Source organism: Mytilus galloprovincialis, chromosome 8 (genome assembly GCF_965363235.1).
Source record: "Mytilus galloprovincialis chromosome 8, xbMytGall1.hap1.1, whole genome shotgun sequence".
Taxonomy (NCBI): Eukaryota; Metazoa; Mollusca; class Bivalvia; order Mytilida; family Mytilidae; genus Mytilus; species Mytilus galloprovincialis.
In genome coordinates this window covers 48,216,328-48,233,827 of record NC_134845.1, presented here as the reverse complement: position 1 = coordinate 48,233,827, position 17,500 = coordinate 48,216,328, and the positions used below count along the sequence as shown (strand labels likewise).

Below are 17,500 nucleotides of genomic sequence, written 5' to 3'. Positions count from 1 at the left end.
ATGTACATGTTTTTAAAAATATCTCTGAATAATGACTAGAATAAAATCTCAAAATGATATTCAATTGGTACTACAGTTTAAAATGATGAACACGCAAGTTTCTAACCTGTAAAAATTCTGAATTAAATAAGTGGTTGCTTTATTCCCAATATATATATATATATATATATAGACTATATAAGAAAATTATTAAAAGTTAATTACGGTTTCTATGCATCACTTTTTTACTAGTACTTTCACTGCTTCCGCAGATCATCAGGTAATGTGACTTGTATATATATGAATCATGTTTAAGCTGGAGGGTGACAATACAACATGTAACTCTCATTATATAGAAAAGGTGCACTTTCTTGTCTAACAAGAAAATAAAGTATATGTACAATACTTATAAATGCTTAATCATTTTTTAGATACTGAATATAAATTAAAGAATATATATCATACATGTAATATTTATATGAACACATTATTACATCTACATGTACATATAGATTATTGGGTTTTCTACAACAACAAATGGAAGTTTTTAACGACCTTGACTGGCTATACACATTGATATTTAACGATAAATATACAAAGAAAACATGATTATCAATTTATCGTTCTATTAGGCCAAAAAAAAATATATGTCTGTTTCCTGTTTCCCAACCGACCCTGACTCAAACCCCCCGACCCTAGATCTTTTTATTCCAATCCGGAAAAAAATCGTTTCCGGTCCGGAAAAATTCATTCCTGGTCCGATCCAGATCTGTATTTCACTATGCCCAAACAATCAAAATGGCTGCTACGAGCACAAATGTGCTACAATTAAGGAGGGTGGTAAAGGGGGGGGGGGGGGGGGGGTGTGCTTGCACGAAAAAAATGTGAAATAAGATATAATTTCACGTTGAACGTGAAATAATTTCTGTAATGAACGTTGCACGAAAAATAAATACTTTTATGTGAACCTTTTGTGACTGAATCACTGTCTTTTTGTATATATTAACTCTTTGTTTTACTTGATATTCCCGATTAAGAATACACATTTATGATTTAATTGGTTTACAGCTTTTAAAAAAGTATTTCTTGACGATCCCTGCCAAGTGTTTGAATTTTATTTAAAAATACCGAGCACGCAAAATAAGACTTTGAAAATCACGATGCACGTTAAATTAAATAAGCAGAACACGTTGAACGAGGCACCCGTCTTGCACGACTGAACGTCAAATAAAAAAGTAAAAACATGTTGAACGGGAAATAAAAAACGGTGATCACGTTGCACGAAAATAACCCTTTACCACCCTCATTAAGGTTTAAAAAATGTCAGCACTGGGAGGATTATTCAATTAAAGCTTCTTTATATGGATTAAATCATTTTGGGGTACAGGACCCTAACCAAACATGACATGTAACCGAATGCAAATCTGACAGGGAGTGCAAAAATCAAAAAAATCAAAAAAAAAAAAAATCCTGACCTACCGAAACCTGATTTATTTGCCTTGGACATGTTGGAAGCAGGAAACAGACATATATTTTTTTTTGCCTTACTGGTCTTTTTTCCCCTCCATATAAAGACAGTTTTACGCTTGACGAAAGCAAGCTTGATAACGTCTCCTCTCACATTGTGACGTTGCTGATAATGCCTGCTCTCGTCTCAAAGCAATGATACAAGTATTGCAGAGCAACTTAGCAGGGTGATATAGACAGAGGGAAGGATGATAAATGTATAATATTACAGCTGAAAAAAATACATTTCTATTATTGACATGACACACATGTTTGCAACTGAATTTTCTATTTTTTCAATATTTAATTCTTTACTACAGTAAAAGTAAACGTGTTAAACATTTAAAAGGAAACAGTACTTTAACATGTTTAACAGCTACAAATGTAATAAATATTACAACCAACTGTAAAGCTAATTTATCAATAACATGAATAATGACAACTGAAAATTATTCATATTGTATTTCTTAAAAAAGGATACACATTTGAATCTCATGTCATTCTAAAATTAACATTCATTTTAAAAAAGAACAATAACCTTAACGATGACACATGTATCCACAATAAAGTGCACAGGTAAATAAAAGAAAACTTGATTGTAATCATGGTAATCGTGTTTTCATGATCAAAGCTAAAAAATGTAATTATAAGCATGATAGTATAGAATCATGGTAATTCAAATAAATGTTTTAAAGGGTTGTAAAAGCATTGACCATGTTGACCTTGTGCATATTTTTAGAATGAAGTGATTCACTCTTCATACAAAATGTACTAACTTAAAGTTACTTAGTACAATGCATTTATACCCAAATGAACAAATGATTAATTTACAAAAAGAAGCATTCAATTCTTACATTGTCTTAACAAAAGTCAAAAATGTAACAACATGTGTACAACTATTGAGTCAGCACTGTTTGTGTTCAATGTATTTGTCACAAGTCAGCTCTTCGGTGGTGAGTGGAAGCCATAAAATAGTTCTCGGTGATCATACAGTTATGATCACTTAATTAAAACACAAAAGAATCATGTTGCAAGTGTTAATTACATCCATTAAATCCAATTAAAAGGTTAACCTCATAAAGTAAATAGATCACCTGGTGTAAACAATCTGGTTTGAACAGGTCAATTTTTTTTTCATACCACACAGAAGAAAAGATTTACCAGGTTGTTTAAAACTTTAATTTTAGCACCACGAACAAAAATTATACATCACGGTAAGACCTATAGAACCATGCTCAAAATTTAAACAATCTGGGCCTGCGGTCATTAAAGTCTGTGGAGAACACTGAACGTCATTGGCCAAAAATCCATTGTCTGTATACCAATATTTCAAGAATAATTATTTTACACATATACCTTTAGTTCCTGAAACGGTGAACAGGGTGAACAGTTTAATATGAAAAATGTTTCATAAATGTCGAAATGGGACAAAAGATACAGAGGGACATTCAAACTCATAAATCGAAAATAAACTGACACCGCCAAACTAAAAAAGAAAAAGACAAACAGACAAATAATAAAATATAATGGTACTTAAGACACAACATAGAAAACTAAAGACCAAGCAACACGAACCCCACTAAAAAATGGGGGTGATCTCAGGTGCTCAGGAAGGGTAAGCAGATCCAGATCCACATGTGGCATCTGTCGTGTTGCTCTGACATGTCATTACAAACCTCGGTAAATTGTCTAATTTGATACGTCTCATTAGTGAAAAGGGTACAGGATTGTAGTTACGACATAAGGGACATATCCGATATCATATGTGAAAAGGAAACTGGATTGTAGTCACAACATAAGGAACGTATCCAATATTATCTGTGAATTGGATATTGCATTACGCCTTTAACTGTCAACAACTTGTGATATGGCCTCTGCATTGCTCTGTAAAATTTATGAAGGGATGATTTCAACTTCAAACTGAGCCAAAACTGTATTTAAAACATATATTATTTTTATAGAAAGGAAATAAATTTAAGTTAAGATAGAAATAAACTACTTCAAGGGAGTCAAATTATGCACTGCAACACTTCAAGTCACTTGACATCAGGCAGTGCCAGTGGAGATATTTTTTTTTGAGACTACCAAAAAGGGGAAGCAAGTTAACTCGTACCAACGGAAACTCGTACCATGTTAACTCGTACCAAAAAAGTTAACTCGTACCAACTTAAAGTCGTACCACTGGGAAGTGGTACTATTAAAAAAAATGTTTTGTGGTGTTTTTTCTTTCTAAAATTAATAAAAAAAAAAGTTGAATTACTGTAATTTTATACTGGATTTTAATGAAAACTTGGACAAAAATACGTTTTTTTTTTTATTAAGATACTAATATAAATGGTCTTAATACATTCCTTTGATTGTGTAATCAAATTAATACATTCCTTTGATTGTGTAATCAAATTAATACATTCCTTTGATTGTGTGATTATTGGTTGATTATTAACTAATCAACTTGTTTAATCATATTATTACATTTTGATTGTTGTTAAATAATAGCACACAAGACCGTGACAACATAGCAAACGAAAGACTAATCTGATGATGATTTCAGGTCTCATTTACTTTCCTCTGAAGGTGTCACTACTTTTTTTCAAAGCAATGCATATCTCACACATTAAATGAACATGACATTACTTAATCTTATTAGAAGTTGTCAGTTTCTCGGTATAAATTCATATCCTTGTGCAAAATATTATATATATCAAAATTCATACTTTTAACATGTTGGTCATAAACAATCTACAACCTTTAAAACACACTAAATTAATTCTTTCAGTGAATAAAATTCCTTCGAGAAACAAAAGAAAAGTACCCAAATATCTATTCAATGTAACTGATTTGGAATGATTAAAAATTAAATCCAATGGTTATCAGTATAAGTTTAAAAAAGAATGATTCAAGGGAGACAACAAATCAAATCTGCCAAGGTATTGTCTATGGTTACAAGAGCGCAATTATTCGTAATGCATTTTCCATAGGGTACCACTAGTGTTCCGTATTTTTTTTCTCGAAGACTACACAAACTAGGGAAAAACGGGTGGCAGTTCCTGTTAGTACAAATGCCAGTGTTGCATTACAAACAAAAAAATATATAGGGTCATGCGGCTCAAATTGACTTAAAATGCAGTTGAAAAAAATCGTCTACTTTTTTCGCTTAATGAAAAAGGCATATTTTTAATGGCTCCGACGTGCAGAAATTGAAGATATTTTCTATACTTCGTGAAATGTGAATATGATTTTCGCCAATTTTTAAACCTAATTGGATAAGCTTTCGATTAAATATAATTCCAATCCTGTATCAACCAATCATAAGCCGTATAGGATTCTATTCTGAGTACCATCTTGGGGTAAAAAACTTGCCGGTAAAATGTAAACAAATAATTGCGCTCTTGTAACCTATACGGTAGGGAAAAAAATTTCCGAAAATTAAGCGCCCGCGCCAAAAGTCGCGCTGGCGTCTATCTAGATGATATCACATCTTGAAAACATTATCTGATCACTCTCTGAATTTGGAGAATTAGTTTTTGCCCGCCGATCAGGCCTAAAATTGGAACTGATTTTTTCACCAAATACGGTACTGGTCAAAGAGACATGAATATAATGGTAATTTATTGGCCTAATTTTTCGAAGGTCATCCAGCACTGATCATATTGTCGACAAACCCGTTTTGATATGGAAAAGCTACATCGAATTTTGAAGAATGGCTATATATGAAACCATTTGTTGAAAAAACACGTTTTTGAAACAGACTATAGTTTTTCCAAATGTTAAAAATATGATACTATTTCTACTTTGGCAAGAGAAACTATTCTTGGACTACGATATTCAATGCCAAGATCAATTTTTCTACTTTGCAATTTAACTAAATCGTTGGTATTTGCTTAGGGACCCTTTTGGCCAATTTTCACGAAATTAGCTTTTTGCTAGAACAGCAACTGAGACACGGCCGTTAAGGTTAAAAACCAGAATTTACCTTCAAATTCAAGATAATTACATGCTTTTTCCGATAGAAACAGTAGATATCACAAAAACGTTGCATTCTCTTCATACTTTGTCGACATTCGAGCCCACCCTAGATTCAGATATAGAAATAAATACAAATAAGAAACAGACTATAGCATGAATTCCCGTTGATGAAAAGTCCATTTGACCCCGTTTCTCACAATTTCACATTTTTTCCGAGCAAAATCACAATTTTTGATATTTTTCAAAGCCTTAATAAAAAAAAGTGTCATTTCTCTATAGGTTACAAGAGCGCAATTATTCGTAATGCATTTTCCATAGGGTACCACTAGTGTTCCGTATTTTTTTTCTCGAAGACTACACAAACTAGGGAAAAACGGGTGGCAGTTCCTGTTAGTACAAATGCCAGTGTTGCATTACAAACAAAAAAATATATAGGGTCATGCGGCTCAAATTGACTTAAAATACAGTTGAAAAAAATCGTCTACTTTTTTCGCTTAATGAAAAAGGCATATTTTTAATGGCTCCGACGTGCAGAAATTGAAGATATTTTCTATACTTCGTGAAATGTGAATATGATTTTCGCCAATTTTTAAACCTAATTGGATAAGCTTTCGATTAAATATAATTCCAATCCTGTATCAACCAATCATAAGCCGTATAGGATTCTATTCTGAGTACCATCTTGGGGTAAAAAACTTGCCGGTAAAATGTAAACAAATAATTGCGCTCTTGTAACCCTATATACATGGAACATTAACTACAGACTGGTCATTTTACTTTCAAATTATATACATTTTACAGACTTAAGAGGTATTGAGAAAAATAACAGTATATATTCATAATTAAACACCAATCAAATGCATTTAAATAAGTTGGTACGAGTTAGCAGTGGTACGAGTTTACATTGGTACGAGTTATTTTTTAGTGGTACGAGTTAACGTTGGTACGAGTTTACATTGGTACGGGTTAACTATAATTCCCAAAAAGGTTCATGACATTGGTACTATGCATAACGTTTACTAATTCATATACATCTGCTATTATAATTTATATAAGGATATGCTGCTAATTCAATGCTATTTAAACTATCAGATAAAAGTTTCTTATCTTACCACGTCTCCAGACAGAAATAAATCTTGAGTTGTTCCCCCTTACAATCCCGGTTTAAAGATGTGTATCACGGATCGGACATGGAACATTTCCTGTTACTAAAAATAGATTTGGGGTTTTACCTATTGCAGCGTTGTTTCATTTCAATTTCAGACCAGTCATAGTCAGGTACTTTATGCTTATACTTGGTGTGTAAGATGCTTCAGTTAAATCTAAGTACTAAACCTATCACACATAATGCATCTAGTTCAACTTTGCAACCAATGAAAACATTATATTTTAGACCATAAAATTAATCAATCAACAAATTATCTTAGAGTTAGACCTTCAATATGTAGCACTGTATATAGATTTCATTATTTGTATAATATCTTCTACTACATTTGTATGCTTATGTATATACCGCATATATTAGTATTAGAGGTGTTTTTATCCACATAAGGCTGAAACCAATAAGAACTTTAATACACATCCTTTATACTGAATATTGTGCATGTTAATATTGTACTTCACAACACAACATATGATACAATGTAAAAAGTACTAAACTTATATCCATTTTTGTTTCACCTGTAATAATAGTACTAAAAGCAAGACCAAGTCTTTTTTCTTCAGCATAGGTATTGTTTTAATCGTTCCTACAAGGTGACAAGTGAGAAATATCTATGTGTTAATAGGTTAGTGAAGTCATCTAAATAATGTTAACTAACATGACTAATGCAGTTAATAAAAAAGCTCAAAGCCCCGATTTTGTACTATAAAAAAAGCATGCTTTAGTTAGGGATTTTGTTATCACAAGCTACTTAGGAAACCTTACTAAATTATTTCATAGAAACATATATTTGGTTTGGAAGTTTAGCTGTACATAGCTATTGACTCCTTATTATAAATTGGATATCACAATTGAGTGTATGGTAACAGTAATGCTGACATAAATATTTTTATATAGATTAGACGTTGGTTTTCCCGTTTGAATGGTTTTACACTAGTCATTTTTGGGGCCTTTTATAGCTTTCTGTATGGTGTGAGTCAAGGTTCCATGTTGAAGGCTGCAGTGGCAGATCCAGAAATTTTCATAAGAGGGGGCCCGCTCCAGTCATGATCCAGTGATTCCCTATATAAAACAACCAAATGTTTCCCTCTAAATCCGCCTCTAGGCTGTACCTTGACCTATATTAGTTTACTTTTATAAATTGTTATTTGGATGGAGAGTTGTCTCATTGGCACTCATACCACATCTTCCTATATCTATTATCCTAATCTTGACAGTGGTTTTGTTTATAAAATATAAGATCCATGTAAACTTATCAAGCTTATTAATCCTTTGAATAAACTTATTTTATAAACCATTTTTCAATTTTTCACTGCTGTCAACTAGTACAATAATGCAAGATCTTTATGAATTATCTTTAATTTCTATAGAACGGTCACTTTACAGTCTTCAACAAACTTTACAAACCATACATCAATTTCCACATTAATCAAAGTGTATTTTATAATAGAACATGCACTTAATATGTATAACTAAAATAGTTCTGAATGTATAATACAAATGTAACATCTTTTACATGTTTAAATGAAACATTTTATTCTTTTGTTAGATTTGAAGAAAAAATATGGCAGAAAGACTGCGACCAGAAGACTTAGGGGTGAATGTAAATCTTGGGGAAGGAGATCAGATAGTGTTTACTGCAGGTATTATATATATTTACTTGTACAATCTTAGCTTTTCAGCCTCAAAAGAGGGTGAGGGATACTTAAGGGACATTCAAACTCACAAGTCGAAAAAAAAACCTGACACAGCCATATGGCTAGAAAGGAAAATAACAAACAACAGTACACAAAACAACATAGAAAACCAAAGACTCAGCAACATGAACCCATCCAAAATCTGGGGGTGATCTCAGGTGCTCCGGATTGGTAAGCAGACCCTGCTCTATATGTGGCACCTGTCGTGTTATAAGTACAAACACTGTGAGGTCAACAGTTATCCATTTGTTGCACTTTGAGAAGAAACAGGATTATGGGTTAGGGCCTATTAACTAGAATAGCACACCTAAACATTAAACTTGAGTGCAGAATTATGGTCAACTACTATGACTACAAAGAACATTTATACATAAAGGTGTCTGACACACATTTGCTTCAAACTGTGTAGAATTATATGCATTATCATGATTATCTTACTAATATTGTTTGATGTTTACTTGGTTTTGTTAGATTTTTACTAGTCATTATTAGATTTTTTCCTGATATCAATCATTAGATTTTTACTTGATAATGTTAAATATTTATAATATTGTTTCAAAGTGTAATGAAATTTATTTTTATTCAAGATGATGATGAAAGTTTAGATGAAGACGATGACGATTTTCACTTTGCATCAGATCAACAACCTATGCAACCAGTTACACCAACTAGACAAGCACCTTCGAGTACCTTCCAGTTTACAACTGGTCAACAGGAACCTAGATATCATCCAGCCCAGCCTCTCCAACCTATACAACCTGTACAGCCATTTGGGTTCTCACAACAGTTCAGACCAGCTCCAATCCAACCAAGACCTGAATACATAGAGATACACAAAACACCTAAAGAGCTGACACCTGAGACATACCTACAAGAATCTGAGGTTACATGTTAGTATTTACTACACATTCAGAAATTAATGCATCTTGTAAAAAAGGAGAACTGAGTTTACCCCAAAAAATTGGAACAATTACAAAAGCACAAACCTGGCAACAAACAACTCGCAACTCTCCCCAAAAGATATAGATTAAGGTTTATGTACCCTTCTGTAGCCATTTTTGTACGAACTTTTCAAAATTCAATTGTATCAAAACTACAGATATAATGAATAATATTGGCCATTTTGTACATATTCCAAAGGGGAAACTTGATGCATAGCATTATTTTTTACTGTTCCATTGCATTTAATAGAAAAAGAGGACTTTGTGGCAAATAAATCAAGATTTTTATAGAAAATCCACAGCCTTTATCCTTGTACTCTCATATTTGGCAATTTGATGACTGATAGATATAGGATTATTGCATGCAGTGATAGCATTGATTTTCTTAAAACAAGTTTATAAATGTAGTTATTGGTTAAGACAAGTATAAATATGGCCAAAATCAAGTACACCTTTTAGGGTGCGCTCGACTTTATTTACTCAGCACGAGGTGTTTTGGAATTTACAGGTTACTTAGAACTTTTTGTAAAAAATAAACACTAGCACATCATGGAAAATCAAGTGAGTAATTTATGTTTCAAATTTTATAACCAAAATCTCTGTATTAAAGGCTGTGGATTTTCTATAAAATTCTTGATTTATTTGCCACAAAGTCCTCTTTTTCTATCAAATGCAATGAAACAGTAAAAAATAATGCTTTACATCAAGTTTCCCCTTGTAACATGTACTAAATGGCCTATCTCTATTATTTATTATATCTTTAGTTTTGATACAATTGAGGTTTGAAAAATTTGTACAAAAATGGCTACAGAAGGGTACATAAACCTTAAAGCAAATACTAATAACATTGACAACAAGAGTTAAGGAGTAGGTTCTGTAAGGCCCTTAAATGGCCCTTATTTCTAGTTACAATTTCAAATTAGGATTTGTTAAGGTGGTACCAAACACCTGGACTTAACTTAATTTGGCTCTTTTAATTTCTTAAAATTTTGACAAAATACTTCTTTGACCTGTTGAAAAAGTATAAAAATTTCAAAAACTTGAACCATAAGACTTGTCAGAAAAAAATAATAGGATATATATATAGCAGTTGGACAAACACTAATTTAGATCATTGGTAAGCTTAACCATGTTAATATTTTATTATACAATATATATTTAACAATAGAATTTCGATCAAAACATTGATCTGATTTTTACAGAGTTATCTCCCTGTAGTGTTATATACCACCTTAAACAATACTTCAATAAATCATCTTTCTAAACAATGTCTTGGTATGAAATATACCTTTTTGTTGAAAATTTACATTCTGCCATTCTTTTCATGAGGTCACATATTGCACACATTTTGATTTTCCACGAAAATTCAAGAAAACACGTAAATTTCCATTGATTATTTTACTGGACCCATAAAGAGCATATGTCTACAAAAAAGATGTTTTAACATTTTATGTATCTGATTTTGATATTATTAGGTTTGTTAAAACCTGCGGTCAAATTTCACAAAAATCTATTTTTGGCCTAAGGTATTTTGGTTGTAAACTTTAACAGTTTATAAGAAAACCTTCAAAGAAAAGCTGTATTTTACTTTCTTATTTGTCTTTTCAAAAAATTAAAGCATTTTCTTTCTTTGAAGAAAAGACATAATATTTAGGGATAAATATAGACCTTTTTACAAAACTGTTATTTTTTTTTACCCAAGTAGTAATTATTATAACTTTAGAACAACTGTATGCATATACTTTTGAATGGAAGGTTGGGTTGAACAATGTTTTCCAGATTAACACACATTGCTTATCAGGACAATTTTGGACTATATTACAGTTGAATGAAAACAGAAAACAAGGAAAATGTATTAAGTATTCTTTAAATGTCTTTTGTAGTGTGGAATAACTTCTTCCAGACAACTCCAATGAATCCAGAGGAAATGTATTATGAGCGTTATTATTACAATAAAGCAAGAAAGACCCTATGGTACAACGGATATGTAACTATCGTTGGTTTCTGTGGTGATGGAAAGTCGTCCATGGCAGAACATCTCATGATCAGTTTTATTATGAAGCCTAAAGCTTTAAAATGGGGCTCCCATGCAGGGACTGAAAGAGAATTTAAAGAAAACAGCATTCCAGAAAGTAAAAGAGAACTGTATGAATGTATCTACGTAAATTCTCCCGAGGAATGGTACATGAAAGTCGATCGTAACAAGAAGCAGGTGATTATCGTTGATGATATATTTGGTGAAGCAGCAACAAGCATGCATAAAATAGAACCCTGGATCCCTCATCTAGACACTATGGTTCAAACAGCCATTGACAATAAACCAAACCTTCTTCTTATTACAACATGTCACAAACATCAGTTCGATAAACTGCCGTCTTTCGTTACTAGAAAACGAATCTTTTCCACCAATCATCTCATTGATCTTACCGCTCCTAAACCTGGCTATTCTGATCAAGGATCTGTCATCGAGAAAATTTGCGAATATTATGACTTTAAAATGGGTTTCCGTGATAGAGACGAACTACAGTATGATCAAGTAAAAGAAGGATTTCCAATCAAATGCAGACTGTTTGCTGCCGTGAAGAGTTTCCATATGGAAGGCAAACAATATTTTGCCAATCCTAGCAGAGCATTTGAGAATGTTATCCAGAAGGTGTATAATTTTGATAAAATTATATTCTACACATTAGCAGTTGCTGTTTTGTTCGATGGTAAACTTGATCTTGATAAAGAAGTATTTGAACAATACACAGACAGAGAACAAAAGATTTTCAGAGAACTGATAGAACCATTAGAAATTTCAAGGGAGGTAAATCTTGGGAAAATGAGGTTTGCTGCAACTCTACTGAATGGGGTATTCTTTGTCCCAAAACAACTTCATTGCTGGGTGTTCTGCCATGAACATGTAATGCATCTTGTAGCTGAATCAATCAACCGTAAAATTCCAAAGAAGATTGTTGAACTTTGCTCACATGACTTTTTAATGGAGAGATGTAGAACTGGAAATTACTTTGGTGGTAAAATGGAGTCATACATCACTGTATGGCCAAAAGAACATTCGCAACTTGCACAACGTTTTGTATTTGAAATCCTGTCTGGAAATGTCCGGTTAATCGCTTCTCATTCTGCGTTGAACAATGAAAAGTGTTCAAAGGATTTCTTTGAATTTATGGGCGAGATGGGAAGTTTGTTACCAGTCATTCAGCAGAAAGGTCCATTTAATAGATCATTATTTTTCTGGGCAGCATTCTATGGGCAAGAGGCTACAGTGAGGCAATATCTAACAAATGAAGAATTGAAAGAATTTAAAGAAGAACAATGGTTCCAGGATGAACTTCAAGCTGCTTTGTTTGCAGTTTGCTATGGAACTACAATTTCGCATGGAAAAATGGTCAAGCTGCTCCTAGATGAAGGAGCACCACTGACCTCAACTGAAAATCTTGCAGACGATGAATTTAAAGAGTTGTATGGAGATGATTTGCTTGATTTAATGAAGTTGAAACCAACATTGATGCATATTGCTGCTCAATTTGGTTCAGGAGAAACAATCAAAACATTGAAACAAAAAGGATTAGATATAAATGCGGCACTAGAGGATGGATACACACCGATGCATCTAGCAGTGAGAAATACGGACGATGGTGCTGCTAGAGCACTTATGGATCTAAAGTGTGATTTAGAGGCAGAAACACCCAACGGACATAAACCTATACATGAAGCTTTACTGGCAGGTAAGGAAAGTATAGTCAGACAACTACACTACAATGACAAAGAAAGGTTAAATAAAACCACAATGGAGGGTAACCGATCGCTCTTACATGCAGCAGCATGCACTGGAGACAAGCAGATTGTTACTTTAGTCCAAGGATTGGGAACTGGTTGCAGGGGAAACAGCGTCTTTGATCCTTGGTCACCATTAGCAGAAGCAGCAGCACAAGGAGATTTAGAAATCGTAAGATATCTTGTGGAAAATAACGCAGAGGTTAATCAGTCTGGTATATCTGGATGGACAGCGCTGCACTTCGCTACATTGTTTTATCATGAAGATATTGTTAATTTCTTATTGAGCAAAGGGGCAGATGTTAATTCAACAACTTCAACAAAAATATCCCCACTTCATCTTGCAGCTGAAAATGGATACTCTGAACTTTGTCATATCCTGTTAGATAAGGGTGCAAAACCTGAGATGTTGACAAGCCAAGGGGAATTTGCTCTCACATTAGCAGCAAAGAATGGACATTTTCATTTGCTGCAGTTTTTCTTGGATGAAGGGATAGAACTTCCACTACCTCAAGAAAGGGAGATAACTCCAAGCCAGAAAGATGAAATTTTAATTGCGATAATGCAAAGAGCAGGTCCTGAGTACAAGCACAGATATATGTTCATGTAACAAGAATTTTTATATTGTATCATTCAAACTTTTATCTTATTAATGGACTAATATTGTTTGCTTTGCTGTATACTAACAGGTGAATCAAGTAAAAAGCTATATATTTAAGTGTAAAATGTGAATTTTACTGAACTACCAAGGTAGTTGAGCCAAAACAAACTTTTCACCTTTATGTTTAATGTTAAGGTTGGTTGGTCAAGTATATAATGCTAATTATTTCCTAAACATGTGTGAAATACTTGCCACTGGAAGTTAAGCAAACAACAATTAACTAATAAAATGCTTATAGTAAGCTGGTTGGTCAGATATTTGCATAGGTTTGAATATTCATTTTACCTGAAAGAAACCAACAAACAAAAAAACCAGACACAGAATAATATGATTGGTGATGCTAGCATAGGAGATGTTTTTCTTATTGATACACAGATGAGATCAAAGCTTTAACTTAAACATGGGAAAATGACATTAAAAACCATGAATGAAAAACGAAAATAATTAACAAACAAAAAGAACAAGAACAGAAAAGAAAAGAAAGAGTACAGGCATCCACTAAGAAATTGGTCTTTCTTAAGAAAATATTGTGAGTATCAGCATATATAAGTAGTTGTCACCATGTGGGCAACACATTGATGTCAACACCTTCAAATTGAAAATGTGTCACATATAGGACCATTTTCACAGTGAAGAAGTACTTTTAATCACTAATGATTTGTCCATTTGTGAGTCTGCTTGTCCAAAAGAAGTGATATCTTGGTGATAGGGTTTATAAATACATAGTATTACACAGATAAGGAAATGCAGTATGAATGCCACATGAGACAATTATTCATCAAAATTAAATACCCAAGTGACAAGTCTGTAAACATTGACTTATACTAATTAGACGGACAATTAAGACATGGAAACCAAAAGCCAACCACATGACTACATGATACTGACATGCAGTTGTGTGAGAGCTGAATCTAAGAACAAACCATTCGAAATCTGTAAGCTTTTTACTGGATGCTTTCACCATTTATTTTTTAATCCCTAGTCAAGTCAAGGACATCTGCATGCAATATCAACTCAGCTCTGTATGAGAGATACCTGCTAAGCCAGACGTTAAAATAATCTTACTAAAAAAGTAACAGTTAACAGAAAGACATCATTTGACCATCAGTGCAGAAACATATAATACAAAGAAGTCTGACCAATCTTGGCACCTTTATTTAACGGTATTTGTTAGTCTTGTGCTGTTGTCGAATGCGAGATCGTATTGAGCATGCATGCCATATTTGCCACATGAGGTTAAGCTACCAACAATTAATCTATTGAGTATGGGTTAGATCCTCGACCGAGTCAAACCAAAGATTTAAACATTTGTATTTGCTACTTTTCCGCTAAGCTCGCGGCATTTAGGAGTAAGAGCAAAAACTGATCGGCTCGGACTCGGAATAATGTGTCCTGGTAGGGTTACATGTCTTCTTGCAGACTAGTTGATACTATGGAAACTTGCATGTGTAGAATCTTTCTCTCAGTTTGTCGGTACAAAGCAGGGTTCAAAATTCATATTATATCTACATACTCTCGTCCTGAATATGAATTTAACTTGCTACTGGACGTTAAGCAGCTATCATTTTCGTGCTACAGTGCTTAAGTTCAGTTTTTCAGGATGAGTTCCGCTCCTCTTTTATTATGTGTGATTGTTTAACATGTATTTGTGGGGATCTTTTATTCTCCACTTTCGTACACAATTATTTCCTATATTTTGTTTTGCAAAATACTAATATTTAGAAAATCTAAAACTAAAGGTTCCCTGAATTACAAGTAAATGTATACTACCGGTAAAGGTATACAGGTTACTGATAACGAGTAACTAGTATTTAAAAAAAATAACTGGAAAATTTCATCACGTCAACTGGTTTAAAATGATTGGTTGATGTTCGTTCGCCTTTCTCGACATCAGTGCTGTTTTATGGAAACTAAATGTTTTCTATAGGACTGACGTCGTGTGGATTTTTGATTTCTTACCGAACAGAGTAAGTTTTGTAAGTTTGAAAAAACATGCAACTTAGTTACGCAGTGTGGTCATGTCGACAATATGATTTTTTTTTTTCAGAGACAAATTCATAATGTATGTCGTCACCTATATTATGGAACCCGTAAAATTGAACCTGACACCCTGCTATAACATAAGGATAGAGTAAGAACCTATAGTTCGTTTTAAACACTTATAAAAATTTATAATTTGCAATTACGATCCCACAGGAAAACACATTGCAGGCATAAATAAAATGGGGTTGTTAAAAAAACTATTCTAAAAACATTCTGATGTTTAGTAGTTGTCGTTTGTTGATGTGGTTCATAAGTGTTTCTCTTTTTTTTTTATAGAGTTGACTGTTGGTTTTCTCGTTTGAAAGGTTTTACAGTTAGCCATTTTTTGGGGCCATTTATAGCTTGCCAAGGCTCCGGGTTAAAGACCGTACTTTGACCTATAATGGTTTACTTTTATGAAATGGGACTTGGATTGAGAGTTTTCTCCTTAGCACTCATACCACATATTCTTATATATATTTAAGATGATCGAACTTGAAATATTTCGGCAAGTGAGTGTTTCACGGCTGTATATTTGAAGGAATAAATGATGCGCGCTAGCGCTGCATACGGGTTTTTTTTTCGTGTTCAGATAATGCTATTTAATCCTTCTGTTGAAAATTGAAGATAAGTCACTACTCTACCATCGGCCAGTAAAGACGATTTGATCAATAACTTCGCGTCCAGTGGCAAATATGTTAAACCGTATCAAGAACAATTCTTGAATGAAGAACTGTTTTTTTTTACTGGTAAAAAAGATATTTGATATGTATGATACTCAGCTTTCAAACGTGTAATCAGTGTTATGCCATTGAAGTATTATTCCCGTTTGATATTGAAAATGTTGAGCATATTCTCATATGACATTTCTGGAAAATGCAATTAAATAAAAAAAGAAGATGTGGTATGATTGCCAATGAGACAACTCAGCACAAGGATCCAAAACGACACAGAAATTAACAACTATAGGTCTACTTGTACAGAAACGTTTTTCAGGTCGATAACTTCATTAGGTGAGTTTACTGTGGGTCGTATATTGGTATCACGTCGTCGTCGTCGTCAGCGTCGTCCGAAGACGGATTGTTTCCGGATAATAACTTAAGTATCAGTAAATAGAAATCAATAAAATTTTAATACAAAGTTTATAATCACAAAAGGAAGGTTGGGATTGATTTTGGGGTTATGGTTCCAAGGGTTTAGGAATTAGGGGCCCAAAACAAGCATTTATCTAGTTTCAGGACAATAAGTTGTGTATAAGTATTTCAATTGCTCTGAATTTGTACCATAATGCTCAATACCATTAAGTAGACGGTTGGGATTTATTTTAAAAGTTACGGGGCAAACAGTTTAGGAATTAAGGGCCAAAAAGAGGCCAGGGGGAGGGATTTTTTTTCATTTTAGATTTCAGAAATTAAAAAGATTTTTTCTTCAAATATTTGTTTTTGAGGGGATTAATATTCCAAAAAAAAAAATAATTTTGAGTTCATTAGACCACATTTATTCTGTGTCAGAAACCTTTGCTGTGTCAACTTAATTTAATCACAATCCAAATTCAGAGCTGTATCAAGCTTGAATGTTGTGTCCATACTTGCCTCAACTGTTCAGGGTTCGACCTCTGTGGTCGTATAAAGCTGCGCTCTGCGGAGCATCTGGTTCATATAGTCAAGATATTAATTGTATGCAATATGACTCTACATTCCCCTCTAGATGCTTTGTGTATGTTATTTGCTAGCTGTTGCAACAGCGGTTATCCCACATACATTGTATCCGTTTAATTAGATCTCAT

The 17,500-nt window shown here is 33.3% G+C and overlaps 2 protein-coding genes across 3 annotated transcripts in view; one reads left to right on the top strand and one right to left on the bottom strand.

Annotated features, from left to right (window-relative positions):
* LOC143042089 (putative polypeptide N-acetylgalactosaminyltransferase 10) overlaps positions 1 to 6,636 on the bottom strand; it is a 30,978-nt gene extending 24,342 nt beyond the window's left edge. Inside the window, exon 1 of the mRNA XM_076214331.1 lies at positions 6,564 to 6,636. The gene's annotated coding sequence lies outside the window, so the exon portion shown is untranslated. The remainder of the gene's footprint in view (positions 1 to 6,563) is intronic.
* LOC143042088 (uncharacterized) lies at positions 6,629 to 13,933 on the top strand. Of its 2 annotated transcripts, none has more exons than XM_076214329.1 (4): positions 6,629 to 6,729; positions 8,163 to 8,256; positions 8,898 to 9,200; positions 11,135 to 13,933. In XM_076214329.1, exons 2-4 carry the CDS (start codon positions 8,178 to 8,180, stop codon positions 13,639 to 13,641), a joined length of 2,889 nt encoding a protein of 962 aa, XP_076070444.1. In that variant the 5' UTR covers positions 6,629 to 6,729; positions 8,163 to 8,177; the 3' UTR covers positions 13,642 to 13,933. The 2 variants fall into 2 exon arrangements, with proteins under 2 accessions (XP_076070444.1, XP_076070445.1); XM_076214330.1 differs by having other exon boundaries at positions 6,729 to 6,749.
* The last annotated feature ends 3,567 nt before the right edge of the window (positions 13,934 to 17,500 follow it).